The 27,790-nt window shown below is 62.7% G+C and overlaps 1 protein-coding gene across 3 annotated transcripts; it reads left to right on the top strand.

Annotated features, from left to right (window-relative positions):
• Positions 1–95: 95 nt before the first annotated feature.
• Positions 96–27,504, top strand: LOC123365092 (PH and SEC7 domain-containing protein 4-like). 3 transcript variants are annotated; one of them, XM_045007718.1, is made up of 16 exons: positions 96–640; positions 11,650–12,845; positions 16,430–16,508; positions 16,946–17,399; positions 18,536–18,715; positions 19,133–19,213; positions 19,706–19,818; positions 20,530–20,588; positions 22,286–22,375; positions 22,977–23,020; positions 23,584–23,750; positions 24,101–24,171; positions 24,566–24,711; positions 25,237–25,381; positions 25,850–25,993; positions 26,799–27,504. In XM_045007718.1, the coding sequence occupies exons 2-16, from the start codon at positions 11,808–11,810 to the stop codon at positions 27,048–27,050; spliced, it is 3,063 nt and encodes a 1,020-aa protein (XP_044863653.1). In that variant the 5' UTR covers positions 96–640; positions 11,650–11,807; the 3' UTR covers positions 27,051–27,504. The 3 variants fall into 3 exon arrangements, with proteins under 3 accessions (XP_044863653.1, XP_044863656.1, XP_044863654.1); XM_045007721.1 differs by lacking the exon at positions 96–640 and adding an exon at positions 4,214–4,285; XM_045007719.1 differs by lacking the exon at positions 96–640 and adding an exon at positions 7,860–7,969.
• The last annotated feature ends 286 nt before the right edge of the window (positions 27,505–27,790 follow it).

Here is a 27,790-nt window from a genome sequence, read left to right as displayed (position 1 = left end):
GGAAGATCGGGCCCACAGAGCCGGCGCAGAGGAGGATCGGGCCCAGCGCGTTCCCAGGCCCAGACACGCCCATCCCCAGCTGGGCTCAGCTCCCGGCAGCCGCTGGCTGAGCTGGGCCGCCAGCCCCGTTCCGGGGGGTCAGGGAGAGCCGAGTTGTGGGCCCACCCCAGCAGCTCCTTCCCCGGTGGTGCGGGGAGGGGCAGGGGCCGGGACTGGGACGCGAATCTCCCAGTCTCTAGCGCCCCTCCTGCCCCCGCTCCTCCCCAGGCTGGAGCGCAGCTCTCAGGCCCCAAGGGCCAAAGGTCAGTGGCTCCGCACACAGTCAGGACGCCCCGGCCGGGGCTCCGGAGTGGGCACCGTGCCGGCAGCGGCCGTCCGGGCTTGCTGCTGTCAAACCTGTCTGGCAGCCCCGTGCCGGCTCCTCCTCGCCCCAGCGCCGGGCTCGGGCTCTTCCGCTCCGCCGAGCCACGTTTCCAGAGTCCCGGCGTGCCCCCCACATCCCTGCGCCCCTGGGCCTGGGGGAGAGCAGCCCCGAGGCCCCCTGCCCTTGGAGACGGAGCCATGAGCCTGCTGGGCCGGGGAAGGCAGAACCGAGTGGCCCTGGGCCTGTGCCCCTGCACCGAGCCCCCCCACGAGATGGGTAAGGAGACAGCTGCCTTGCCCGTGGCACGGAGGGGACGAGGCTGGTTGGCAGGGGTGAAAGGGATTGTGGGACAACCTCCCAGCATGCACTGTGGTCCCCAACTCCAGCCTAGGCCCCCCTCCCCCGCCCCCACCTAGGTCCTTGGAGGGAGGGTTTAGGGGGCTTTCCACAGCACCAGCCCCTGCTGCCTCTCATGCCCTGGCATGGGGGTGGGGGAAGGCAGCCGGGTCCCCTGTGCACTGGGAGGAGCCATCCTGGAGGTGGTGGGAGGGATTGGGGGGGTGGAGAGGGAGGTCCTGGTTGGCCCCCCACTCTGCAGACCTAGGGGACCCCGGGGCTCAGAGCTGGGAAAGACCCACTCAACACATCCTCCCTCTCGAGCCCAGCCGGCACATGAGGCCCCCAGCCGATGTCCTGGCCAGGCTAGAGGGCGTGAGGGGCTTGCCCAGCGCCCATCACCGGGGTATCTGGCAACGGCTGAGAATTTAAATCTAGAAATAGCATGAAATCCCTGCCCCCTCTCCTCCTGCAGGGGGCTGCGTGGTGGGTGGGTGCAGGACGTGTCTGGGGGTGTGTGTGTGTGTGTGTGTGTGTGTGTGTGTGATGCCCGTACGGATCAGTGCGACGGGGTCCCTAGATGAGCGTGGTTGGGGCTGCCCTGGCTCTGTCATGCCCATACCAGCCCCGTGCCCATGGGGCAAGGCTGGCCCAGGCCTGTTCCGACTGCAGCCCGTGCCCCTGGCATCCATGGGGCAAGAGTGTTAATAGCACATTAGGTTTGTGATCAGAACAACAGGGCGACACCTCTGCTCACTGGCCCCGGGGCTAAGATGCGCCGCCCACACCTGGAGGGGAGTGTCCTGCAGCAAGCAGTGAGGAGCTGGCAGAGCCAGGAATCACTTCCCCTTGTGTTTGGCCGTGCACAGACCACAGGGGACCAGACGCTCACAGGCACCAGAGGGAAACTGCTCTTGGTGGAAGGCTTGGGGAAGCCCTGACCAAGGTCAAGCTTTGTCGTGCCAGGCACTGCCCAGACTCCAACCGAGATCAGGGCCCCGTCAAGCCGGGCGCTGCCCAGACCCTGCCTGAGATCAGAGCCCTGTTGTGCCGGGCGCTGTCCAGACCTGACTGAGATCAGGGCCCGTCGTGCCGGGCACTGCCCAGACCCCACCTGAGATCAGGGCCCGTCGTGCCGGTCGCTGCCCAGACATACTGCGTGACAGCCCCTGCCCAAGGATCTCCCAGTCTGTACAGATGAAGGATTGTTACAGACGGGCACAGAGGGCGGATGGGACCAGCCTGTGCTCACACAGGGTCTGTAGCAGAGCCAGGAACCCTGATGTTCCAAGCACTAAGCTGGCCCCAGTCATTAGGCTGGGCTCTTCCTGTCGCAGCGTGGGGCCCTGTTGGCCTGGGGCTGCAGGATCCAGCCCGCCTCAGAGCAGGGAGTGAAATCCTGGGCTGGAGACACACAGAGTCTGTCTCAGGAGGGGCTGGGGTGAGCTAGGGACAAGTGCCCGTGTTGAGCACTGGCACCGTGCCTGGCACTAGACTGGCCCAGGCAGCCGCAGCCCCAGCTGGGGCGTTCACCATCCATGGGCCGGAGCCTGGACCAATGAAAAACTCCCACAGATGGCAGTTGGGGTCATGGCGGAGTGAGGGGCTGGGGGACCTGGCCTGGAGCCCTGGTCCCTGCCCACGGTGTTGGCACAGCAGGCCGGGCAGGCGGCTGGCTTGCGGCACAGAGGGCTGGGCGAGGGTGGTTCTGTGGGTCTCTTTATTTGTGCTTGGACTTGCTAATGACTGCGGCCGCCCAGCCTGGCCACACGGCGTCCCTGGGTGTGTTAGTGTTGGCACGGATCCTTGCTGCCACCCACACCAGCCCAGCAGCTGGCTGGGGAGGCAAAGGCCGGCTGGCTGCAGCCAGCCAGGTGCCCCCTGGCCCTGCTCACAGTCAGGATCTAGGCACATTTGTGTGTGTGTGGCGGGGGGGCAGCAGTAGCCTCGTGCCAGCTCAGGGCCAGAGCAGCCGGCAGGGTTGCTCTCCAGAAGTCGGTGATGCAGCATGTGATGCGGGTGGTCCCCAGACCTCTCCCTGCACGCAGCCTCGGCATTGCTGGGGGGCCATAGGTTCCTGGTGGTGTTTGCAGGGGGCCGCAGCCGGAGACGCCGAGGAACCAGGCATGCTGGGCGGGGAGAGGTTGATAACCCAGGAGGGCGGGGAGAGATCCCAGAACCCTTCAAACTGCAAATGGCACCAGAATAAACCAATGCAGAGGGAGGGTGTTAGCAGGGCCAGCAGCCCTTGGGCACAGGCCCACCTCGTGAGCCAGGCTGTGTGGCCCAGTGGTTAGCGCTCACGCTGGGAGGCTGGTGGGGCGGGTGCTTGCCCTACCTGGAGGCGGGATTGGCCTCGCTCTGCTGTAGCTTCAGCTGGCAGGACCTCGGGGGCAGGGTGGGGCTGGAGGGAAAATTGGGGTGGCTGTGACCAGGGGCATCTGGGGGAAGTGTTGCTGTGAGCTTCCTCTGCCTCTCCAGGATCACTCGTTCTCACAGCTCCCCCGTGAAGAACAGCTCTCTCCTCATCCCCCGCCCCATGGAGTAGCAACCAAGGGAGTTGCCCAAGGTCACACAGAAGCTCAGTGGCAGAGCCAGGGGCTGAACCCCTAGTCCAGGACCAGCCTAGTGCAGGAACAGGGGTCCGGCTCTCGTAGGGTGGGGCAGGGCGGAGAGGTGGGTGTGCGGCTGGAGGGGACCCTGGAGAACTGCTCTGGGGCCGGGGAAGAGCGGTCAGGGCAGTTCCTGTCTGTGTCAGGACGACGGCACGGATGTGTCGGAGCAGGGCAATAACGCAGGTGGGTGGGTTCCAGGCACGGCTTGGCGTGTGCATGTCCATGTCTCTGTGTGTGTGTCCGTGTGTGTCCAGCCCAGTGTGTGCGTGTCCATGTCTGTGTGTGTGTCCGTATGTGCCCAGCTCAGCGTGTGCGCATCCATGTCTGTGCATGTGTGTCCGTGTGTGCCCGGCTCAGCGTGTGTGTGTCCATGTCTGTGCGTGTGTGTCCGTGTGTGTACGGCCCGGCATGTGCGTGTCCATGTCTATGCGTGTGTGTCCACATGTGCCCAGCTCAGCATGTGCGTGTCCATGTCTGTACTTGTCTGTCCATGTGTGCCCGGCTCAGCATGTGCGTGTCCATGTCTGTGCTTGTGTGTCCGTGTGTACCCGGCTCAGCGTGTGCGCATCCATGTCTGTGTGTGTGCGTCCGTGTGTGCCCGGCCCAGCATGTGTGCATCCATGTCTGTACGTGTGCAGGGGGCAGCAAGCCAGAGACCTGCCCCTGTAGGCAATTCCCCCTCTTCTCCGCCCTGCGGCTGCACTCCCAGCAGCTCAACCAGATTCCTGTCCCCACTGGCGCATGGCGGTAGCCGTGGCAGCGCACCAGCATTGGGAGCAGTCAGGGCCGTTCTCTGGGGCCTTGCTGTGTGCCCCGAGATTGCAGCCCCCGGGGAACCGCTGCACCTGCCTGAGCGTTTCCTGCCACCGCAGGAGGAGCCGGCTAGTGCTGTGCAGCAAACAGGAAGCCACTGGCTGGCCCCATGGCACCGGAAGCAGGTGAAGGCCGGGCGGCTGCAGGGCTGCACTGGGTGAGTTGTTGTGACACTTCCCAAGCTGTTCTCTCGGGGGCACAGATGGGATTCCACCAGCACGTTCGCTTCCTCTCCCCTGTGCCCGCCGCTGGCAGCGGGCTGGGGCTGGACGGGACCCGTGGCTGAGCTCTGGTGCGGAGGCCTTCTGGGGGGTAGGCCGCGTCTGCACGCCCTGAACGCTGCCGGCTAGGGAGGGCTGGTGTGAGCGGCCCAGCCGCTGCGGGGATCTCTCCACCCCAGCCACGGGGCTGCGGGCCAGGGGCTGGCTCAGCAGGTGTGAGCCAAGCAGGGTGGTGCCTGCTCGTGGCCTGGCCTGCTGCTAGCTACAGGCAGGGGAGCACCTCTCTGTAGCGCTCCCAGGCTGGGATTCTAGACCCCCAAGGCGTGTGCATTGTTCTGTGTCTGCTCTCCGGGCAGCTCTTCGTACCGCCCCTATGCCGGGGCGCTTTGTCTCCCTCTAGTGGCTAGGATAAGGGTCTACTATAAGCGCTAGCTAGTGGAGCCAGTCCTTTGGCTCCAGTGGGAGAGGCTCAGGCTTTTGGTGCAGGTGGTCCCAGGTTCGTCCCCCCCGCTTTTGGCCCAGGTGGGGTTGGTCACGCAGCCTCCAGGGGCCCAGCGCCATGTGCTGCCAATGGGCTGGTGGCCCAGGCTGGCTGGCTGTGGAAGGGCAAGTGGGCCAGCCTGGCCCGCTCCGTGGCAGGGAGAGGCGGTGACCGCCTGGTACCGATGGAGGGAAGCGAGCCGGGGGGGCTGAAAATGGCGCTCGCTCTGTAAAGCAGCCCAGGCGGGCTATGGCCTAGAACCTGGCCTCTCGGCCTCAGGCTGGTGACCCCAAGCAGGGTCCTGGCCACAGGCCAGGGGATCACAGCCACCCCGCTCCCTCCACATCACCGAACGGTGCCAGGGATGGGAGTGGACGCCCTGGGCAGGGCAGCCTATTAGCACCGAGCTGTGGACACACAACCGAGCTGCTGGTCCTGGAGGGAAAATGTTGGGGGCTAGCGTGGCCCAGGCTGCCCTGAGGCTGCCTCTGGCTTCCCTCTGAGTTTCCCTCAGGGGCCCCAGCGGCATCTCCATCGTCATCCCTGGGGAGGCCTGGGGGAGGGAGCAGTTTGAGCTCTGCTTGTGACTGCGTCGGGCAGGGCAGTGCCTGGGAACCCCAATGGATGCAGGCCCGAACCCCAGCAAGAGTGCGAGGGGGGTGTCACAGCACGTGGGAGGGGGGGCAAAGGAGCCAAGCAGGAGGGAGGGGGGCAAAGCACGAGTGCTTGTGTGGTGAGACCTGGCTGCATCCCCAGGGCACGGAATGGCGGCAGGGAACTGTCATCAGTCCCTCTGCCGGGAGACCCCGTACCCTCATCCCTCCCGTGGGGGGCTCTGCCTGCGGGAGCTGCCAGCTCTGCCAGGGATCAGCCCTCCAGCAGATTTCAGCCTAGAAATTGGCATGTCCACAGTGGAGACCCCCACCCCCACACTCATTCCTCTGGAGGTGCCGCTGGGTGCCCAGCAGGGTGGCACAGTGCCGCTGTTCCTCTCCTGCCTGGGGAGGGGGGCAGGTGGTGGCTGCTCATGCTGCCCCCTCCCCTCCATGGGAGGTTTTTCCCTTTTACTATAGCCGGGGGGGATCTGGGGGAAGAAGGGTTTGAGCCCGTGTGGCAGGTGGCTGGGCAGCGCCCTTGTGGATGGGCACCGACAGACCCCCGGGTTGGTATCAGTCACAAATGTACCACGGGATCCCAGTGCGATGCTGTGGCCAAAGGGCTAATGGAGGGGAAAGGAAAGGGGTGTCTCGAGTAGGAGCAGAGAGGTGATTTCGGCACGGCTGCAGTCCTGCGTCCCGTTCCGGTGCCACGAGAAGGATTAAAAGGCTGGAAAACCTGCCTTGTGGTGCTAGGCTCTGAGGGTGTCTGCACAGCAAAGGGAAACCAGCCGGCTCGGGCTGGTTCATCGCTGTGTTCACTTCAGGGTCGGGCTTGCGCCCAAGCTCTGGGACCCTCTCACCTCGCAGGTCCTAGAGCAGGTCTACACAGCAGTGAACCAGCCCCATAGCCCGAGTCGACTGGCACAGGCCAGCCATGGGTGTCTAGGTGCTGTGTGGACAGCCCCAAGGAGCTCAGTCTCTTTAGCTTAGCACAGAGACGGTGACGCGGTGTCTACGTGTGGGGAACAGAAAGTTGATAATAAAGGGCTGTTCAGTCTAGCAGGCAAAGGTCTCACACGATCCAATGGCCGGAAGTCAAAGCTAGACACATTCCAACTGGGAGTAAGGTGTAAATGTTTAACAGGGAGGGGAATTAACCATGGGAGCACCTACTCAAGGATCAGAGTAGAGTCTCCATCACTGACCATTTCAAACCAGGCTGGGATGTTTTCCTAGTAGATCTGCTCGAGTTCAAACAGGGAGTAAGTCCGGGCTGTCGGAGGGTCGCGGGAAAAACAGCGCCATCGCAAGGCTGATTTTGTGCTGCGCAGCACCAGCTTGAGGAGAATTTGGCTCCCGGCTCAGTGCTTGCTTGGCTGCTGCAGTTTGGCTGTTGCTATTTGATTGCCAGGAGTTGTCCCTTTCAGAGCCAGGTGGGGCGCAGGATAGCAGGACGTGTTGGAGCCAGAGCTGGGGGCAGACCCTGCCTGGGGGCATTAACCAGCCTCGCCTCAGTGAGCAGCCAAGGTGCATTAGCAGTTCTGGGGGCTGGAGCCGTTCACCCGCAGGTCACTGGCTGAATGCAGCCGGGCTTAGCAGGGGTTAATGATTCCCCCTCCCCATGGCCCCTAGATGAGCTGCCCAGGTGCCAAACTCACCCCCTGGCATGGCGCTCGGCTGGGCACTCTCTGGGCAGGGACTGCACTCACTAGGTGTTTGTACAGCGCCTGGCCACCATGGGTCCCCCAGCTCTGCCCCATTCTGCCCCAGTGGGACCCGAAATCCCCTCGCCCGCTGGGTACCTGTGAGAAGTGACGCCAATGCGCAGAGCGAGGGGGATTTAGCCCAGCCGCAAACCATGACTTGATTTTTTTTTTAATGTTGCAATCTTTTGGAGGCGGGGGGGGGGGGGTAGAATCTTCTGATTGCCGGGGTGGGGTCTGAGCCCCAGCTGGAACTTCCAGGGCTGGCCCCACTCAGCAGCAGGCCCCACTCCCACCTTGGGATGCCTCCCTGGGGAGGTGGGGGCCAGTGCCAGCGCTGGGAGAGGGACGCCCCCCTACCGCATCTGCACCTCTCAGCGCCCTGCTGCTCCAGGGTTGCAACCAAACGTGCCGGAAGCTGCCAAGAAGAGTGTGTCAGCAGCGTGGGGGAGGTAACACAGAACTCCCCCCCAACCAGCCCCATGGCCTGCCCCAGGGCTGCGGGCTTGGCTGTGGGAGGTGGGGCAGGGAGGGAGTCATGCCCCCCCATCTGTGCAGCTGTTTGCATGCCCTTAGCTTAGCCAGCCGTGGGAGGCCAGGAGGGCCTGGGCCTGGCTGCGGGGGGGGGGAGCTCTCCCCCCTCCCCGCCCCATTTCTAAACCCTGTGGGCAGGAAGTGTGCAGGCAAGTGACAGCAGCAGAGCGAATGCGGGGGGGGGGAGGAGAGAGCCGGCGCTTCCCCCAGCCGCCGGGAGCCAGCAAGGATGGGCAGGTCTCCCCAGGCTCCCCGCCCCCGGGCAGGGGCTGGCCCGCTCCCCAGCGCAGAGAGAAGCCCCTGGTAGGTGCCTCTGGTGGGGGCTGCTGGGCCGGGAGCCAGTGGGAGTTGGCTGGGGAAGGCGCCAGGGCCGCTTGGCTTGGAGGGGAAAGTCCTGGCAGGAGCATGGGGGGAGCTCGGAGCGAGTTGTGGGGACCCCAGCAGGGAGTGTGTGTGTGGGGGGGAAGGGGATCCAGGGGGCTGCTCCCCCCCAGCACTGCTTGCCCCCCCTCCCCGGCGCTTATGGCTGTGACACGACTCAGGAAGGATGGGAGGAGGCTGGTGGAGCCGTGTCCCTGCCTATGAATGGGGCATCTGTTCCTTCGCTGGTCCTGCCCAGCCGGGTGTGGGGCAGGACAAGACTCACACAGGGGCAGAGAGAGGGACAGACAGACGCACACACAGACAGACACCCCACACACACACACACCAGACATACCCAGACCCACAGCTGGCCGGGGCTGTCACAGTCCAGCTGGCAGTGAGCTGCCCAGCCTGGGGAACCAGCCACACGCTAGCCCAGCTAACAATAGCAGGGGGAGGCTCGGGTTAGCCACTCAAGGTCCAGGCCGCCTGCCCCCGGGTCTGGGCTCAGGTGGCTAGCCCCTGCTGTCGCCCCTGCCGCCATGGCCATGCTGCCCGAGCTAGCTGCTCCCAGCACCTGTGCAGACACACAGACACAGCCATGCAAACAGAGACCCAGACACACAGACACTTACACACACACACACACACACACCCTCCGCAGACAGACACACAGACAGACATGGATGCACAAGCAAGGCTGGGCACTCATGACGCCCATGTACATTAGCAGGAGCCAGCACCTTGTAAATTGGACCCAGGGGCACCTGGACAGGCAGCCCCCAGAAGCAGACAGACAGACACAGAGAAGGGAAGCCAGACACATTTTTGGTCTGGCTGCATGGGGGGGTTGGTTCGCTCCCTCCAGTGACCATGAACTCTGGATTTCCACTCAGCCTCACACCTCTTCATGCTCAGTGCCCTCATTGTGCTGATGGGGAAACTGAGGCAAAGAGAGGGGCAAGGACTGCACCGAAGTGACAAAGGGAGTCAGTGACAAAGCCAGGAAAGGATCCCAGGAGTCCTGACTCCCCAATCAGTGCTCTAGTTATTGGACCACACTGCCTCTTATCTAATCATCCAGCCCCCACAGCCCATACTTACCACTTCTGGGAGATTGATCATCTATCCATCCCCATCCACCCCATCTATCTAATCTATCTATCTATCCCCATCCACCCCATCTATCTAATCTATCTATCTATCCCCATCCACTCCATCTATCTAATCTATCTATCTATCCCCATCCACCCTCAGCCTTGCTGAATCCACGGCATTGTTCCTCTTCCAGAGCCAGGGTAGGGGGCAGTGGCCCCAAGTGAGGTGCCGACATCCAGAGGCGACTCTCTCCCTGTGCTGCTCTGTCTCATTGGCTGCACAGCTAGGCCTGCCCAACCTGTGTTAGTTTCACAAACGCTGCAATTCTGATGTGCTCCCGTGACTCCAGGAGCTGGAGCTTTACAGAGCAGCGAGCCTGCGGGAGAACGGGCTCTTTGCCAGCACCCAGCCTTTTCGCAGGAACGTAACGGGTTTGATTAAACTTTGGCCATGCAGCTTCTCAGACCCAGGATGGAATTTCTGGTCAGGTCACAGCAGAGTGAAACCCCAGAAGAGCCAGTAGCCCAGTGCTTGTGGCACTCACCAGGCAGGTTAGAGACACTCTGAAAATCACAAGCCTGGCTTAAGCATTGGCAGCGCTGCACTCTCGGCTGGGGGCTCCAAGCGCGCTGTGTTTGTACAGCACCCAGCACACCGGGACCATGTTCCACGAGGGGGCTCCGGACGCTGCCCTAATACAGATGACCAGGACACAAGTGCTAATAGCAGAATTCCTCTGGGGTAGTGGTTTTTAATGCTATAGATTAGCAAGCTGGAGCATTCAGTTATGGGGATCTTTTCTACGTGACTGTGTCAGTCCCATATGTCTCTGCTTAGCCGCGTAAGCTGGGACTTCACATGCATCAAGCAGGCACCGGAAATGCTGTGGCTGAGTGTAACACTCTTCCGGCTTGGGCTCTGCAATTGTGGTCGCTCTCCCGGCATCTGAGTGTGCGCGTGCAGGCCCATGTGTGCAGCCCTGCAGCTCGGGCCCCTCTGTGGGCTGCTCTCTAGCTAGCTCTCAGTGATATGGGGCGAGCAGAAATGGAGCCCACGGACGCTAGGTCGGAGGTATCTGTGTGTCTGCGGGCTGGCACATAGGGCCAGCTTCAGAGATGGGAGAACTCTGCGGACTTCAGGGACTCAGGCGTGCAGGTGTGACGCAGGGGCCAAAAGGGCAAATGTGATCCCAGGTGTGTCAGGAATCTCGGGTAGGAGCAGAGCGCTTATTTTCCCTCTGTATTCGGCCCTGGTGCGACTGACCACTGCTGGGATCATGTGCTCAGTTCTGGTGTCCCCGATTCAGGAAGGATGTTGATAAACTGGAGAGGGGTCAGAGAAGAGCCACGAGAATGATTAAAGGATTAGAAAACGTGCCTGAGAGTGAGAGACTCACGGAGCTTCATCTATTTAGCTTAACAAACAGAAAGTTAAGGGGACTTGATCACTGTCTATCAGGGATCAAATATTTAATACTGGGCTCTTCAGTCTAGCAGAGGAAGGTCTCACATCATGCAAGGGCTAGAAGTTGAAGCTAGACAAATACAGATTGGAAATCAGGTGTAAATTTTTAATGGTGAGAGTAATTAACCGTGGGAACGATTTACCCAGGGTCACGGTGGATTCTCCATCATGGACAATTTTTAAACCAGGATTGGCGGGACTGAAGTCCTGCAAAGTAGCATCTAGGCTTTGTGCGGTCCTGCACAAGTGTGATCTCCATCCCTAGCCCAGACGCCAGACATTCCCCCTCCAAGTGTACTGCACATTTCTGTGTAGCTTCTACGCTCTGGGGGGCTGTCCTTTCTCCCTGTGTGGTACAGTGTTGAGCGCACTGTGGGGGCCGGAAGCGTGACAGATAACACTCCTCGTCTGAGCACTTCAATGCAGTCTGGTGTCATTATCCCCATTTTACAGATGGGAAAACTGAGGCATGGAGCAGGGCCATGGTCACCCAGAGAGTTAGTTGCAGAGCTGGGATTAGAACGCAAGTCTCCCAAGTGTGTGCCCTAGTCACTAGCCTACACTCTGAGTGCCGCCAATTCCTAGCTCTTTTCCTCTTTTCCAAAGGAGCTCAGTATCAATGTCCAGATGGGGAAACTGAGGCGTGAGGCGGGGCCGTGACCTATCCAAGGTCACCCAGGCCAGTGGCACAGCTAGGAATTGAACCACTTCCTTTAAAAATGAATTTCTCATGCAGATCTTGACATCGGCAGACGCTGCTGACCAAACAGAAAAAAACCCTCCCTGTGCTGCTCGCGTTTGTCTGCTGCACCCCCCATGTGTCTGGGTGCCTGGTGTGATAAATAAATTGTCACCCCCGTGTACTGTACAAACCCTGTGACCTCCCGGTGGATTTCCCTGCTTTCAGTATCGCTCGTCACTGCTGGGCCGGGTTGCAGCGTCTCTCGCCCCCAGCGGCTCGCATTGGCCTTTTCCGGGGTTGTCTAACGTGCCCATTTCCAGCCCATTTCGTTGAACGTTAACTTGTGGCTTTGTTTGTTTGCCCTCCTTTGCTCCAGGGTAGACCCGAGTGCCATGGGGAGCCTCTCTAGAGAGCCGGCTGCTCACTGCTTAGCAAACAAGCTGGGAGAAGAGCCCACCTTGGCTTAACTGTACCTTTCAAAGCAAAGTCAGGTGCATCGGCAACCCCGGGGCGTGGTTCCTGGTGGAGGGTGACATGGATCCAGCCGGCCCTTCCAGCCACACGGAGCCCATGGACCTCCTGGCTCCTTATGCCGCAGAAGCTCCAGGATGTAGGCCTGGAGAAAGCCTCTTTAGGATTCAAGATGCGATTGTGTTCTCCGATAATTACACAGACCCGGGCAGTGCCTTGTACGCCCAGTCCCCCTCGGGCCTGGAGGGCCACGGTGTTGGCAGCTGCTCCTTAGAAGTCGCTGCCGGGGACTGCGAGACATCTCTGGAAGAATTTGCTGGCCTGCGGGGTGGAGAGATGCTGTGCACCGTGGGGAATGCACTTGATTCGGAAATCCCTGGGAACTCAGCTTGTGCGGAGATCACATCACTTGGTTCGGAAATCCCTGCAGTGGAATTTCCACCCCCTCCAGCGGAGAACCTGAATGCTCAGGACGAGGGGAAGGATGACGCTGCCCAAGCACTGTTCTGGTCCGGGATCCTCCAAGCTCAGCTGTGCATGCTGGACCTGCAAGGGGAGCTGGAGAAGCAAGAAGAGCCTGTCGCTGAACTAAGCAGCTGGTCCCAGGGCCCCGAGGATGCACTGAGCCGCGTCCCGGCTGCACAGGACTTGCCCATCTCCGAGGAGCCGCTGGATGAAAGAGCCACCGCGGCCAGCGACAGTGATGACGGGCAAGAGGCTGGCACGGGGAGGCAGGAGGAGGAGAGCTGGTCGTCCGAGGGCGAGGAAGAGCAGTGCCTCTTCTACAACAACCCGCTCTTCCAGGAGAGCCCGGGTCCCGCGGGGCCCAGTCCCTCTGACGGCCCTGCCTTTTGGAGTGCTGCCGAGGGGGACCGCGCTGGTTCCAGCGATGAGGCTGATGGGGCTCCCCAGGGCGAGCCGGAGTCAGGCAGTCAGCAGGAGGAAGAGTGGTGCCCCTTCGCCGAGGCAACCGAACCGGGAGCCGAGGATGAGACACCGTGCGATTTCCCCGCCTACACAATGCACTGCAGCACCTGGGCCCCCTTGGTGATCACGGAACGGGACATCGACGGGGCCTGCTCGATGGCCGAGGAGCCAGAGGTAAGACGCGAGCAGCCCATTCGCCCTTTGTCAACCTCCTCTGGCGACCAGGCTGTAGGGAGGGGCTTAGTGGAGGGACAGCACATGTCTCCGCCCCTTACCCCACCCGCTCAGGCCAACCTGAGTGATCTCCATTTGGAAAAAGCCCCCCTCGGCCTGCCCAGGGTGTGCTGGGGATCCACTCCCGGCACTGTGGAGCTGTGAGATGGGGGGGCACGAAGGGGCTGTGCCCTCCTGGGTCCGTACTGATCTGCAGTATTGACCCCACTCAGCCCATCCAATCCGACCCGCTGCATAACCCTGGCCAGGGAACGGCACCAGAGGGAATTATTTTCCCTGCTCTGCATAAGCCTAGCAAACCAGGCTGCCAGGGGCCTGGTGGGAGGTGAATTACCTCCAGTGGCGGGAAAAACCCTCCCCTTGGCGTAGGCAGCGCGTCTTGGGTGTAGACAGCCTCAGTAATTTGGAGGCATGGCCCGTAGGAACTACATGTCCCAAGATGCTGTGCTCAAGGGCACACTGTTGACTCATATCCAGCTTCTTGTCCAGTGTAATCCCCAGGTAGGTTCTGGGGCCATGTAGGGACTTGCCCAGCCCCTGGGGTCAGTTAGAGCTACCTCCGGGCTGCTCCAACTCATGATCTGTTTTTCATAGCATCCAATGAGCCCTAGGGGTAAAGAACAGCCTCAGTGCAGCAAGCCCCAGCCACGCCCCCATTCCCCCCCTCATGGGCTCTAGAGGGCAGAGAACGGACACAGTGCAGGGTGCCCCAGCCACGCCCCTGATCTGCCCCCTATGGCCCTGGGGGTAGGGAACAGCCACAGCGCAGGGCTCCCCGGCCTTGCTCCCGATTTGCCCCCATATGCCCCGGGGGGCAGGGAATAGCCACAGTGCAGGGTGCCCTGGCCATGCTCCCGATCTGCCCCCTATATGCCCCGGGGGGCAGGGAATAGCCACAGTGCAGGGTGCCCTTGCCATGCCTTCGATCTACCCCCTATGTGCCCTGGGGGGCAGGGAATAGCCACAGTGCAGGGTGCCCCCGCCATGCCCCCAATCCGCCCCCTACGGCCTTCGGGGCAGGGCTCCACACCAGCTGGGGAGGCCATTGCAGAGGCGGAAGCCCGAGGGGGCCATTCACACCTCCCCTAAGGCCTGTTTAGTTTGTCAAACCAGTGCGAGGGGAAACCGAGACAAGGAATGGGGTTTGGGCCAACCCCTCAGCACTGGCACCGTGGGGCAGCCCCTGACACGCTGCTTGCCTGGGCTCAATTCTGACCTCAGCTCCATCGAGGGCCCTGATTGCTGGGCCCGTCGGGCCAGGAGCAGGGCAGGAAATGCTAGGGGCCGGGGAGCCCTGCCCCGCCCTAAACCCTCAGGCCAGGGCTCTATTTTTAAAACTGGCCTGGCGTGGCTGGAGCCTGGCTCCAACAGGGTACTGCTCAGCATGTGCCTTCCTGTGGATTGTTTGCAGCGGTGGCTTGGCACCTGGCCAGTCTCCAGGGTAGGGCTGGGCTGGGGATGAGGCAGCTGGGCTGGTGCGTCAGGCTTTGCTGGGGGGAGGGTATCAGCCATCCTGCCAGGGCATGGGGGAGTCCGTGGGGGGTGGGGTGACACACATTTCTGGAATATTTCCCAGGAGCAGCTCCCGGCTTCGGGGGCTGCCGGGGGTGACAGGAGAAGCTTGTGGTAGCTCCTGTGTTGGCTTTCCTGCCATTGCAGGAAACTGAGAGGGTGACAACCACAGTTGGGGTGCTGAGGCTGGGGCGATGGGGTGGGACTGGGGAGGGGGGGACCTTGGGTGAGGGCCAGCACTGCTTTTGGGGTCACTTGGTTCAGGGGCCTGGTTCTCAGCCAAGGGGAGCAGTAGGCACTGAGCGCCTCTGGAGGTCAGACTCCAGTGTGAGGCTGAGATGACGCTGCCCAGAGTTTGTCAGCCTACAGGATGCTGCTGGGTTAAACTCACGGGTGTCAAAACCAGACACATCCCCCGAGCTGTTACTGACCCCGGATTGCTAGCGGAGGGAGGAATTCCTCAGAGCCGGTTCTCACCACTCCCACCTGGACTGGTCGTGTTTGTGTTACCATAACCCTTCAGGGCCCCACTCACAGACTAGTACCCCTCTGTGCTAGGCACTGTACTTATATATTGCTATTAGAGGTATTGCGGTAGCACCTAGGCACCCCAACCATGTACCAGGACCCCATTGTGCTAGGCTCTGTACTTTTCTATTGCTATTAGAGGTATTACGGTAGTGCTTAGGTGCCCCAGTCACAGACATGGCCCCCTGTTTTGCCAGGCGCTGTATGTCCCATTTCTCCCTAGGTGCCAGATTCCCTGGATGAACTACATCTCCCATGACGCATCATGTCTCACCTCTGAATCACATGCTGTAGCAGAGGAATCATATGAGTGCAGATGCATGCTGGGCAATGTAGTCCAACCAGGGAGCCCCACCCATCCAGCACAATTGAATAAGAGGTACCAGAACTATAATTCCCATGAGGCACCATGGCTCCATAGACAGATGTGGTTGAATGTTTCTGCACTTCTGAATTGACTTTTTTTCTGCCCTTTTCATTCTGCAAAAAAAGTCAGTATTTTTGCCTTCCGTCCGATTCAGGAGCAAAACCGATGTTGAAATAGCAGGATACTGTGATTTCTGCTCAGCTCCCATCCAGCCCTGTGGGTCAGCTGGGATCAGGTCAGCCTGTCACCAAAAAGGCCAGAGCAGAAACAGAGACGGGCAAGGGCTGGGCCATTGGTTTAGAGAGGAGAAGAAGTAGGGAGATGGCAGAGAGCTGTAAAATAGAGTGAGAGAGAGATGGGGAGAACAGTAGGACCTGCCCTATTGCGTAATGCCCCTGCCAGGGGACAATCGATGAATGTTCAAGGCAGCGAATGAAAAACACACACAGTGCCTAGTTAACCTGTGGAACTCCCTGCCACAAGAGATCAGAAACAAAAGAGGCTCAGCAGCAAATCAGGCTTGGTTACCTTCAGTCGTGTTATAAACCCTCCTGCATCAGGGTGTGAGCCAGCCTCTCATTAACAGGGCCCAGCAGAAACTTCCCTTCTGGGTTGGTAATTTCAGAGTCGGTTATTGTGGAAGTTTTGCTGTTTCTGCGACAGTTGCTGGTGCCAGCCACGGTCGGGGCCAGGAGCGTGGGCTGGAAGTAGGGTGACCAGATGTCCCAATTTTATAGGGACAGTCCCGATTTTTGGGTCTTTTTCTTATATAGGCTCCTATTACCCCCCACCCCCGTCCTGATTTTTCACATTTGCTCTCTGGTCACTCTAGCTGGAAGGGCCAGTGCATGTCGTTTCCAGGGAGGAGGATTAAGCAGACCAGGGGATGGGGTGGTTTTTCCCTCACTCGGTGTTTTCCAATGGAGATTGGGCATCTCTTTCTACAATCTGGGTGTCCTGGGCTGGATTGTCCACCTGCGTTGAGCAGGAGGCCAAGCTGGATCAGAGCAGCCCCGCCTGGCCTTACCAACCGACTCCCTGGCCTCCGCGCTGTTCCTGTTCCCGGCAGTTCTTGGGCTCCCGTGGATTTTCTAATGTGTCTTTGCTTGTTCTCCAGGCCCCGGGCCGCCCCCCCGACCAGCTGGCAGATGGAGCCGTCTGCCGCCCCCCGGTTGTCCTGTGCAGCACGGAGTCAGGTGAGTCCTGGGACCATTCGGGGACGAGCCGGCTCTTCTGCGATCGCTCCTCCCTGGCCTATAGGAGGCGGGGGGCTGGCTGTGAGACCAAATGTGGGGGGCAGACCGTACCCCACCTGCTGCTGCTGGTTCCTGTGCCTCTCTGCAGCAGCTCGTGCTGCCGCTGTCCCGGATGACACTGCGCTGGGTGGGCCCTGGGTCTGAGCCAGTCGGGCCAGGCCTGTGTGCCATGCTTAAAGCTGGGGGCCTGTCATATTCTATGGAAAAGAAAGGGACATCACATCTGCCTACTCCCACTCTGTCCTGCCCCCACCCCATCTGTCCTGTCACGCCAGCAGGGGTCTGGCCCCATATCGCGGGCAGGAGGCTGGCTGGGGCCACAGCAGCGGGGGAGGGGGGCTGTGCTGGGGCCATTGGTAACTGGACTGTCCCCACAGCTCTCAGTGATGCACTAGACCCGGAGGAGGGCGGCTTGCTGTTTTCGGCTTCCAGCACCTCCATGGTATCGACCCTGCTGCACGCCGAAGACTGGGACCACCCCAGCCCCTGCGAGCTCCAGCCTCCAAGCCCCTCTCCGGGTGGAGGCAGCTGGAGCCCCCAGGCCTCCCCGCAGCACACCACGGAATCGGCTCAGCACCAGGAGGCGGATTTGGAGCTGCCAGCTCCTGGCCATGACAGCCTGGCGCCCCCCTGTCTGGTGGCAAAGGCGTCCCAGAGCACTTCCTGCCCGCGAGGGGAAGTCACTGCGGCCGAGTCCCCGGCTGAGTCGCTCGACACGGTGGAGGGGAAGCCGGGCAGCGCAGCGCAGGGGCAGGACATGGAGGAACTACCCCCCACGCCTGGAGATGAGCCTGTGCTGGGGGAGGAGGGCAGGCCGGAGCCCACCCCGGGGTAAGCCAGCTCGCGAGTGGGGCCATGGGGAACCAGACGGGAGGTCACGGGGCTCAGGCAGCCACGACATCCTCCAGCTGTGGTTAGGCGCCGGGGCTGAGCTGAGCTTTGCACTGTGAGGGCACCTGAGATGAAAGCTGGCAGCCATTTGGTGAGCACTCCAAGAGGGTAGAGATAGCTGAGAGCTAATGGAAACTGCTACCCGTCCGTCCGTCCATCTATCCATCCCTCCTCAGACTCCCCCTCGATCTGTCCCTCCCCAGACCCCTCCTCGATCCATCCCTCACCCGACCCCCCCGACCTCCCCTCGATCCGTCCCTCCCCAGACCCCACTCAATCCATCCTCCCCAGACCCCCCTCGATCCATCCCTCACCCAACCCCCCCGACCTCCCCTCGATCCGTCCCTCCCCAGACCCCACTCAATCCATCCCTCCCCAAACTCCCCCTCGATCCATCCCTCACCCAACCCCCCCGACCTACCCTCGATCCGTCCCTCCCCAGACCCCCCTCAATCCATCCCTGACCCGACCCCCCCGTTTGATCCGTCCCAAGCCCCCCTCGATCCGTCCCTCCCCAGACCCTGGCTGGGATGATTTCGTTGGGGTTGGTCCTGCTTTGAGCAGAGGGTGGGAGTAGATACCTCCTGAGCTCCCTTCCAACCCTGATAGTCTATGACTGCAGGCATGGGCTGCTCCCCAGCCTTACCCCCCTCTTTGACGCACACATGCGCTGATATAGGATTTGCTTACTCCTAATGGGGAAGCAGAATGAGAACCCAGCTTCGTTCATTCTCCGAACTGCGGCCTTTGCCCCATGAGCTAACGAAGAGCACTCAGAGGCAGCAGCAGCAGTTGGACTCTTATCCTTACTTATCCACAGACTCGTATCTGAGCGCTGTGCACAGAGGGGCAGATCACAAGGCCCCATGCGTCACTTACACTGCCTGAGCTAGACCCCTGAGGCTCTGCGGGTGCGTGGCGGGCAGAGCTGGGCCTTGCAGCCCGACACATGGAGCCAGTCCCCCCCGCCCCGCCCCCGGCAGCAGGCTGGTGCAGGAGAGGGCAGGACTCAGCCATGGGGAGGGGAGTAATGGGAGGGGCCCCCCTGCTTCTGACACCTCCATCCGCCCCCTCAGGTGTCCCAAGCAGGAGGACGCAGGGGAGAAGCCAGGAGATCTGGAAGCGCCGCAGCCCGACGGGCCCCTGCTTGCCAACGGGGCCTCTGGGGACCAGGGGGCCGCCCAGCGGCTGGCAGCGCGGCTCTACCACCTGGACGGCTTCAAGAGGTCGCAGGTGGCCTCCTACCTCAGGAAGAAGTAGGACTTAAGTGACGTTTCGGGCAAGATGGACGGTGTTCTGGAGTGCCCCTCGCTGGGAGGGCTGGAGTAGCCAGGAGCTCCCCCCACTGCCAGCGCCCTGCCCCACTCCCCACAGTGCCCCCCGCTGGGAGAGCTGGAGTAGTCAGGAGTTCCCCCCACAGCCAGCGCCCTGCCCCACTCCCCACAATGCCCCTCGCTGGGAGGGCTGGAGTAGCCATGAGCTCCCCCCACTGCCAACGCCCTGCCCCACTCCCCACAGTGCCTCCCACTGGGAGGGCTGGAGTCACTGGGAGCTCCCCCCACAGCCAGTGCCCTGCCCCACTCCCCACAGCGCCCCCTGCTGGGAGAGGCCAGGCCTGGAGTAGCTGGGAGCTCAGCTCTGCACTGCTCTGATCTGCATGTGTTGGTTCCCAGCAACGAGTTCAGCCGGCAGGTGACGGAGGAGTACCTCACCTTCTTCCAGTTCAGCGGGCAGACTCTGGACCGGGCGCTCAGGTAAGGGCACCACAGATCCGTCCAGAGCGTTTCCCAGGGGAGCAGCGCAGGACGAAAGCTTGTGGGGAGGGGGGCAGAGGGAGGGGGCGCTCGGAGCAGCGCTATGAATTCCTCATCTCGCGCCGGAGCTAAGGCCAGCCAGAGAGGGCCCCGAGGTGCCAGGTGCTGGACACACAGCATACTGGACAGTCTGCACCCCGAAGAGCTGACAAGCTAAATAGGGCAGACGTGGGGAGGGGGACGGGGATTGGAGCAAACGGCTGATCAGCTCCAGGCAGAGAAAGCCCCCAGGCCACACAGCCCTGGGTCCGGGAAGGCAGAGTCCCTGTTGCACGGGCCTGGGGCCACAAGGTGCCAGGGACTGTACAAACACATCTGGGGCTGCAGCTGCAGCAGATGAGTGGCGTGCGCAGGGTGGGGAGAGGAGAGGATCCAGCCAGTCCAGGTGCAGCTGCAAGTCTCCCAGCGCGGTGTCTCCTCTGCACCGGGCAGGTCCTTCCTCAAGGCCTTCGTGCTGACTGGGGAGACGCAGGAGCGGGAGCGGATCCTTGGACACTTCTCTAAGCGCTACCACCTCAGCAACCCCGACGCCTTCCCCTCAGCAGGTGAGCTCCCTGGGGCCCCCACATCCCCGCCCCGGCTTACAGACACCCTAGGGTCTGATGCACCCTGGGCCTGATGCTGCCACTTACTCCCCACCGGATCGGTGCTGCTCTGTGCCTCAGTTTCACTACCCACACTAGCACAGGCAGGACCATCATGCTTCTAAAGAGCGGCGATACACCCCTCCCAGCCCCCGGGCCATTCAGAGTGCTCATGGCGCCTGCCACTGAAAGGCAGCCACCTCTGGGCTGGAACCAGGGAGCTGTTTAATGTCTCCACAAGGCTGTGGGCCAGTTTAAGACAGGAAGTGAAGAGTGCTGTGCCACAGGAAGCTGCGAGGGTGGGGTGAGGGTTAGGGGCAGAGGCGATGAATGGAGCTGGAGTTTGGCTGGGATGCCCAGGTTTTACTTCGGAGCCCCGGGATGGAGGTGTTTTGGGATCCCCACTGCCCCCATGCGAAAGCCCACGATTGCCCCTGCCCCCACCCCAGCACTCAGTAGATGCCGGGGGAGGAGCCGTGCCATGGAGATCTGGGATTGCTTGCCAGGGGGCTGCCACGGTGCCTGCATGGGAGAGGTGCCGGGCGGGGCGATCTGTGCCCTGGAGGGCCGTGGGCCCCCCGCTGTGCACATGCAGCGGGCTCTGCAGATCTCTCCTGCCACGGACCCCAGGCCGGCTCCGTGCCGAACACACACTCCCTCTCTGCCCCCTAGATGCTGTGCACACCCTGACCTGCGCCCTCATGCTGCTCAACACGGACCTGCACGGGCAGGTGAGCCCACGGGCATGGGGGGAGACTCCGGGGGGCAGCATCTGGCCTGTGGCGATCTGGGCGCCCCTCCCAGCAGGGAGGGCGGGTTCAATGGGGATCTCACCAACCAAGCCCAGAGCATGGCCCGACTGGCCATGCCAGGACAGTGCCCAGAGCTGGGTGTTTCGTGGGGGAACGGGGTTGGTAGCGGGACGTGCCCTCCCCCTGGTGGTTCCCATTGGCTGGTGCTTTGGTGCCAGTGTGCAATGAGTTAGGGGGGCTGAGCCCATCTCCAGCAGGGAGGGCTCACGAGGGGCAGGGTGAGGACTGGGGGCAGGTGGCTGTGCACGTTCTGGGTTGCAGCGGGGGGGAGGGATGGTCCGTCCATCTGGCCCTTTTCGCCAGCGCCGCAGTCACTAAGGGAACCAATCACATGAAAAAACAAGGCTAAAAAGCTCGTTAGCAAATCGGCAGGCTCAGTCTGGGGGGGGACAGGCCTCCAGTTAGCGCACACGTGCGTGGACACAGGCTCCGTGATCTCGCACATACTTGCGTGTGCATGGCCATCTGGGTGCTTGCCCAGGCATGTGCTCATGAGCTTGTGCTAGCGTATGCCCATGTCAGGGGGGAGGGAGATCCGTGGAGCTGGGGCTGCCCGCTGGTTTTGGCTGGCGTTTCGCTTTGCTGGGCGAGTCTCCTTGGCCCTCACCCAGCTGTCCCTGGTCACACACAATTCCAGCACTGCTCAAGGGGCCCATTAGTCTTTGGCTGATCTGGGGAGTTGGGCAGTGCGGTGACTGGCCCTGCAAACTCCCCTTCTCCTGCTGCTCTGGGAGCCACCCCTGGTGCCTGGTGGCACCCAGCTGGGCCCCTGGCAGCTGTTCTCCATGGGACCCCAGGCCTTGTATCCGGGAGGAGCTGTGCCCGTGAGTCACACCCTGGGTCAGGGGGAAGGTCACCCCTGAGAACAGTGCCCCCCACCCAGATGCGTCATGGCTCCATGCTGCAGCTCCAGGGTGAAATGCTGTGTGAGTGTGGGCACAAGGCCCTGGGTGTGCACGCCACACGGGCCGTTTGCCCAAGAGCAGGCATGTGTGTGAACAGGGGAGTGCCTGTGTGCAGAAACACGGGCGTGGAGGGGTGTGCCCAAGCAGGCTCCAGCACAGACCTGGCCTCCGGACTCCTGGGTTCTGCTCCTGCCTGCCACCCCCCTCTCGCTTTGTGCTCTTAGGGGCAAGGAGCGACTCTGCCTGTCACTGGGATAGCCACGTTGTCACGGGCAGGCTAGCGGAGCGAGGGGTGCAGGGCCTACCCCCAGCTGAGTTGTCAGCCTGAGGGATGGAACCGTGGGCCCCTCCTCCATGAGCCTGTGTCTGTGGTCTTGGCCAGCACTAGAGGGGGCCAGACATGGCACTGCTGCCCTCTGCTGGCTGGATGCAACAGTGTGTCATAGCCCCGGAGCAGTTTCTCTCCAGGGCTCTGGGAGCAGCAGGCTCTGAGTGCTTGAAAGATTATTTGCTCCATTATTCAGGCTGCGGGAGGTCAGTGCCCCTGCCCCTAGGGCCAGCCCTGGCCTAGGGTGGGGCCATGTGTGGGGGCCATGTGTACTGGGCAGCATTGAGTGCCCCGCGGGCACAAACCCAGCCCTGTTCTCACTGTGATCCGTGTTTCTCCCACCCTGGTGTGCATGTGGCACCATCGCACCCTTGTGGCTGCAGAACATCGGCCGCAGCATGACCTGCCACGAGTTTGTAACCAACCTGGATGGCATGAGAGACGGGCAAAACTTCCCCAAAGATCAGCTCAAGGTACCGAGCCCATCGGCCAGGCAAGCTGGCGCCACTGGCGTCGAGAGCTTCCGGCCTGCTTGCCAGCTGAGGGCCTGGCACACCCGATACCTACCCAGCTGTGTGTCCAGCCATTGCACCGTCCATGCAGTCACCTGTCTGTCTGTCCATCCTGTACAGATCTATCCATCCACCCCCGTATCTATCTACCCCCCCACACACTCTATCTATCTATCCCCATACACTCCCTCCAGCTATCTCTACCTATCCCTGGCACCCTGCCCCCAGTGTCTCAGTGCTGCATGGGGTGGGGAGGGTAACAGGGCTCCGCATGGCCCTGTGTGTGGGGGAGGAATGTGGCTAATCCCGGAGCCCAGGCCCATTCCTAGAGTGCCATTGGGGAGACAGCCCAGGGAACGGCTGTGGGGTTGCAGTGATTGCAGCGAGGGTGATGCCCCCCCAGATGGGGGTGCCCAGCCATCCCAGCTAGGGCTGTCTCTGCAGAGGGCGGCATTTGCAGCTGTCTTGCTGCTACGGGGCAGCGTGGGGCCTGCCCCAGGCAGGGGGCGGGGCTCTCACGGGTGGGCGTGGCCCCTTTGACACCCTGTTGCTCTCCTGGCAGGCCCTGTACTACTCCATTCGCAACGAGAAGCTGGAGTGGGCCATGTGAGTACTCGGGGCCCTGCCAGCCTCCCACTGCCCCCGCTGCCTGCAATGGTCTTTCCCGGGAGCCACATAGTCTGGTCCAACCCACATTCCACCCCATGGATCAATGGCATGTTCCATTCTGATGGCGGGGGGGAGCCACAACCTCTTCCTTTCTGAGCATGGGGGGAACAAGTGGGAGCCACAGCCTGTTCCATTCCGACCATGAGGGGGAAGGTTAGGAGTCACGCCATTATGACACGGGGATAAGGGGGAGCCATGGTCTGTTTCATTCTGACCATAGGGAGGGTGGGCAGGAGCTACAGCCTGTTCCATTCTGATGACAGGGGAGTAAGGGAGAGCTGTGGCCAGTTCCATTATGATGGGGAGTAAGGGAGAGCCATGTCTGTTCCATTCTAACCATGGGGGGGGGAGAGTGTTGCAGGAGCCATAGTACATTCCTTTCTGATCATGGGGAGGCGAATGAGGGGTGGGGACAAACCCCGGCCTGTTCCATTCTGACCGGGGGGAGGGCACTGTGCCAGCCCAGCCTGTGATGCTGGGCTCCGTGGCTCCCCCTGCAGGGACGAGGAGGAGCTGGTCAGCGCCCTGACGCCCCGGCCACCCAGCACCCCGTCCAGCCGGAAGAAAAGTAACCCCTTCCTGACGCTGACCCAGGACGCCAAGGCCACCACGTACAAGGAGGGGCAGCTCGCCCGCAAGGTGCACGCCGAAGCCGACGGCAAGAAGAGTGAGTGTTGTCCGTCTCCCCAGCAACCAGCATGCGGGAAGTGACATCTGTTGCCTGGCAGTCGGCATGGGGGGAGTGATACTTGGCAACCTGTATGGGGGCGGGAGTGACACCCGTCACCTGGCAACCAGCGCAGGGTGTGTGATGCCTGTTGCCCTAGCAACCAGCCTGTGTGTGTGTGTGTGTGTGTGTGTGAGAGAGAGAGAGAGAGAGAGAGAGAGAGAGGTGTCACCCTGGGAAACAAGCATTGGGGGGGTGACACCCATCATGGGCTGGGGCAGGTGGAGCCCTCATCCTCCCTGGGGCGGGAGGGGCTGGGATCTCACCCTGCATGACCTTTGCCCTTCCAGCACCCTGGGGGAAGCGAGGCTGGAAAACCTTCTACACAGTGCTCAAGGGGATGGTGCTCTACTTCCTCAAGGTAATGCTGGGGTCCTGCTGGGGGTGAGTGCAGGGAGGGGTGGGCAGCGCCGTGGGGCTGAGGGCACGGGGAGAGCAGCCCTTCAGGGTCTAATCCCCAGCCCCTACCTCATGGCTGGGGGGCACCATATCTAAAGTGGCTTTGCAGGCTGTTTGTGGCTTGGATCCATGTCTCCCTGATGGCCAGCGAGAGCCCCCGGCAGACACCAGCCAGGCCCAACACCCCTGGCCCAGCCCACGGAGCAGGAGCCGCCCTGGGAGTGGGTCCCTGGTGTGGGGGCACAAGGGGCAGGCAGTGGGGGGCAGACGGGCTGTGCCGGGTGGGGGCTAGGGCTCCGGACAGGGCTGTCTGCTCCCGCCTCTTGGCTCATGTGCCGTGTGCCCCTCCCCTGCAGGACGAGACCCGGGCGGAGGCTCCAGGCATGGAGGAGCCGATCGGGGTGCACCATGCGCTGGCCGAGAGAGCCTCCAAGTACAACAAGCGCCCGCATGTCTTCCGCCTCCAGACGGCCGACTGGCGCATCTTCCTCTTCCAGGCGCTGTGAGTGGCCCCCCCCAGGCATGGTACCTCCTGCCCTGGGTACACGGCCCCCATCATGGGCATGCTGCCACATTCCCCCACTCCAGGCACAAAGCCCCCCACCCTGCCCTTCTCCCCTGGCCAGGGCACATTGCCTCCCAACCCGTCCTGGACACGCTGACCCCACCCTGGGCATGCTCCTCCCCTGCCCTGCGTGGGCACTCTGCCCCCGCCCCCACACCCCAAGGCACACGCTCCCTACTCCTTTACCTCAGTCCCCCCTGTCCTGGGGCCTGCTGCCCATCCCACCCCGGAGGCACTGCATGTTACATGGCTCTGCCTTCATAGCTGGAGCTCTGCCCATGCCCCTCACTCCCGACCCGCAGCCCTCACTACACCCACCCTGGGAGCTGAACACAGACTGGGACCAAGCTGGGGCAGCCGGCCAGAGCCTTCACCCCGGAGGGTGTCTGCTCCCGCGCAGGCCCCAGCGGCGCTGCCTCCTCCCAGAATCCACCCCCCAGTCTCTCCCTCTCTCCTCCCCAGAAGCGCCGAGGAGATGAGCTCCTGGATCTCCCGCATCAACCTGGTGGCCGCCATGTTCTCATCCCCGCCCTTCCCGGCAGCTGTGGGCTCCCAGCGCAAGTTCATCCGGCCCATCCTGCCCACAGCACAGTGCCGCAGCTCCCTGGTGAGTTCCCCAGTGCTGCCACCCTCAGGCATGGGGCAGGGCTGCCCCCAGCGACTGCCAGCCATGGGATCCTCCAGTGATGGGACCCCCAGGGCCCTCAGTGACTCCCAGCCACAGGACCCCCAGGGTCCCTCAGCGATTCCCCAGCAACGGGACCTCCAGACCACCTGGGGGTTTTCTCCCCAGCCTGAGGGGCTCACTGACAGGGGCATCTTCCTTGGCTCAGTTTTGCCCCCTGGTGCCACCCCTGAGTGCCCTCCCATGGGCTCTGCCCCATCATGGATTTGTGGGCCCGTCAGCACCGTAGGTGGTGACTGGATCAGCTTCCTGGCTTAACCCATGGCGGCCCCGTGCCCCATGGATTGGCTGCTTGTCGTGGCCATCCCCTCTGTCCCCAGTAGCTGTGGTTCCCAGGGGTGGGCTCCTGGGGTGTGGGGGGGCTCCTGGACTGAGCCCATGTCCCGGCAGGAGGAGCAGCACCAAGCCCATGAGGCGTGCATGGACAAGTTCTCGGATGAGCTGGGCGAGCACCAGCGGAACCTGCCCGACAAGCGGGGCCGGGGCCGCGACCTGGAGGAGTATCGGCTCAAGAAGGAGTATCTGCTCTATGAGGTAGTTACTACCCTGGGGGCGGGCAAGGGCTGGGGCGGGCCGGGAGGTCACCATGTCCTCAGTAGGGACGGCTCAGAGCCAGGGGGCTCAGCAGGGGGTGCCATGCTGCCGGGGGAGGGGGCTCAGCAGGGGGCGCTGGGCTGCTGGGGGAGGGGCGGGAGCTCAGCAGGGGGCACTGGGCTGCAGGGGGAGCGGCGGGGGCTCAGCAGGGGGCACTGGGCTGCGGGGGGGGAGAGGCAGGAGCTCAGCAGGGGGCTCTGGGCTGCCCGGGGAGGGGCGGGAGCTCAGCAGGGGGCACTGGGCTGCAGGGGGAGGGGCGGGGGCTCAGCAGGGGGAGCTGGGCTGTCGTGGGGAGTGGGGTCAGCAGGGGGAGCTGTGCTGCCAGGAGAGGGGTGGGAGCTCAGCAGTGGGCGCTGGGCTGCCGGGGGATGGGTGGGGGTGGGGGCTCAGCAGGGGCAGGGGCGGCTCCAGGCCCCAGCACGCCAAGCACGTGCTTGGGGCGGCAAGCTGCGTGGGGCACTCTGCCAGCACTGCGAGGGTGGCAGGCAGGCTCCCTCCGGCGGTTTGCCTGCGGAGGGTCCGCTGGTCCCGCGGCTTCGGTGAGGCAGCCTGCCTGCCGTGCTTGGGGCGGCAAAATCCCTAGAGCCGCCCCTGAGCAGGGGGCGCTGGGCTGCAGGGAGAAGGGAGGGGACCTAACACTAAAGGGAAGGTCACAGGGCACCCCAGGTGCGGCCGTTCCCCTGTCTGGCGCGTTGCCCCACAGAGCTGGCCGCGGCCAGGGCTCATGCTGTGCTTACCCTTGCAGAAGCGCCGCTACGAGACCTACGTGAAGCTGCTGGAGGCGCGTCTGTGCGGGGGCTCCGAGGCGCTGGAGCAGTGGGAAGCACGGCTCGGGGGTCCCGACTCGGCCGACGAGGGGCTCGGCCTCACCAAGTCGCACTCCAGCCCCTCGCTCAACCTGGACCCACCGCCCGCTGGTGTGAAGGTCAAACGCAACATCTCTGAGCGCAGGACGGTCCGCAAGATCATCCCCAAGCGCAACAAGCAGCTGCTGTGACCCCCCCCCTTCCTGCGGGGCACCCAGGGACGCCCCCCAGGCACTCGCCCCAGCACAAGGTACGAGCCGTCGCCCGGACTGGAACCTGAGGCTCATACACGACGGCACCGACAGCACGGAGCCCCCAGGTGGCGCCAGCGTCTCAGCAATGGGGGGGGGGCAATGGCGGCACCAGGAGTGGGTGCCCCCCGGGGGGTCCCAGCCCAGGACTCTGAGCCCCCCCTGCCCTTGGAATGGGAGGAGCACTGGGCCCTGCCCATGTGTCCCCCCCAGGAGTCAGCGCTGCCTTGATGGACCTGGGCTGGGCTGGGGGACACCTGACACAGGACGGTACATCCTGCCGGCTGAGCTGGGCTCTGGGGGCCCCCCGGGGCGCCGCACCCCCCATGCCGGCTCCTGATTCCTGTTCTCACAGACTGGAAGCCGCCAGAGCAATAAACCAGAGTGAGCTGTGGAACCGTGCCCAGGCTGCGTGGGGACGGGCGGGGACATGGGGCTGTCATGGGGGCAGCGGGGCAGAGGAGGAGAGAGGGGACAGCCAAACCCATGGGCCTGGCTTGGCAAAGCCCTGCGCTGCCCCATCACCTCGGGCCCAATCCTGCAGCTGGGGCTGGGCAGGATGTCGCACTGATGGGTGATGGGCCCTACCACTGCTGCAACGCCCTGGTGATGGGTGCTGGATGGATACGGAATCCCCCCCCCCTCACCCCCCTCTGCCCCCACTGGGCCAGAGCTGGGCA

Source organism: Mauremys mutica, chromosome 2 (genome assembly GCF_020497125.1).
Source record: "Mauremys mutica isolate MM-2020 ecotype Southern chromosome 2, ASM2049712v1, whole genome shotgun sequence".
Taxonomy (NCBI): Eukaryota; Metazoa; Chordata; order Testudines; family Geoemydidae; genus Mauremys; species Mauremys mutica.
The sequence above is the reverse complement of the archived record's forward strand: the minus strand, read 5'-3'. Positions and strand labels throughout refer to the sequence as shown.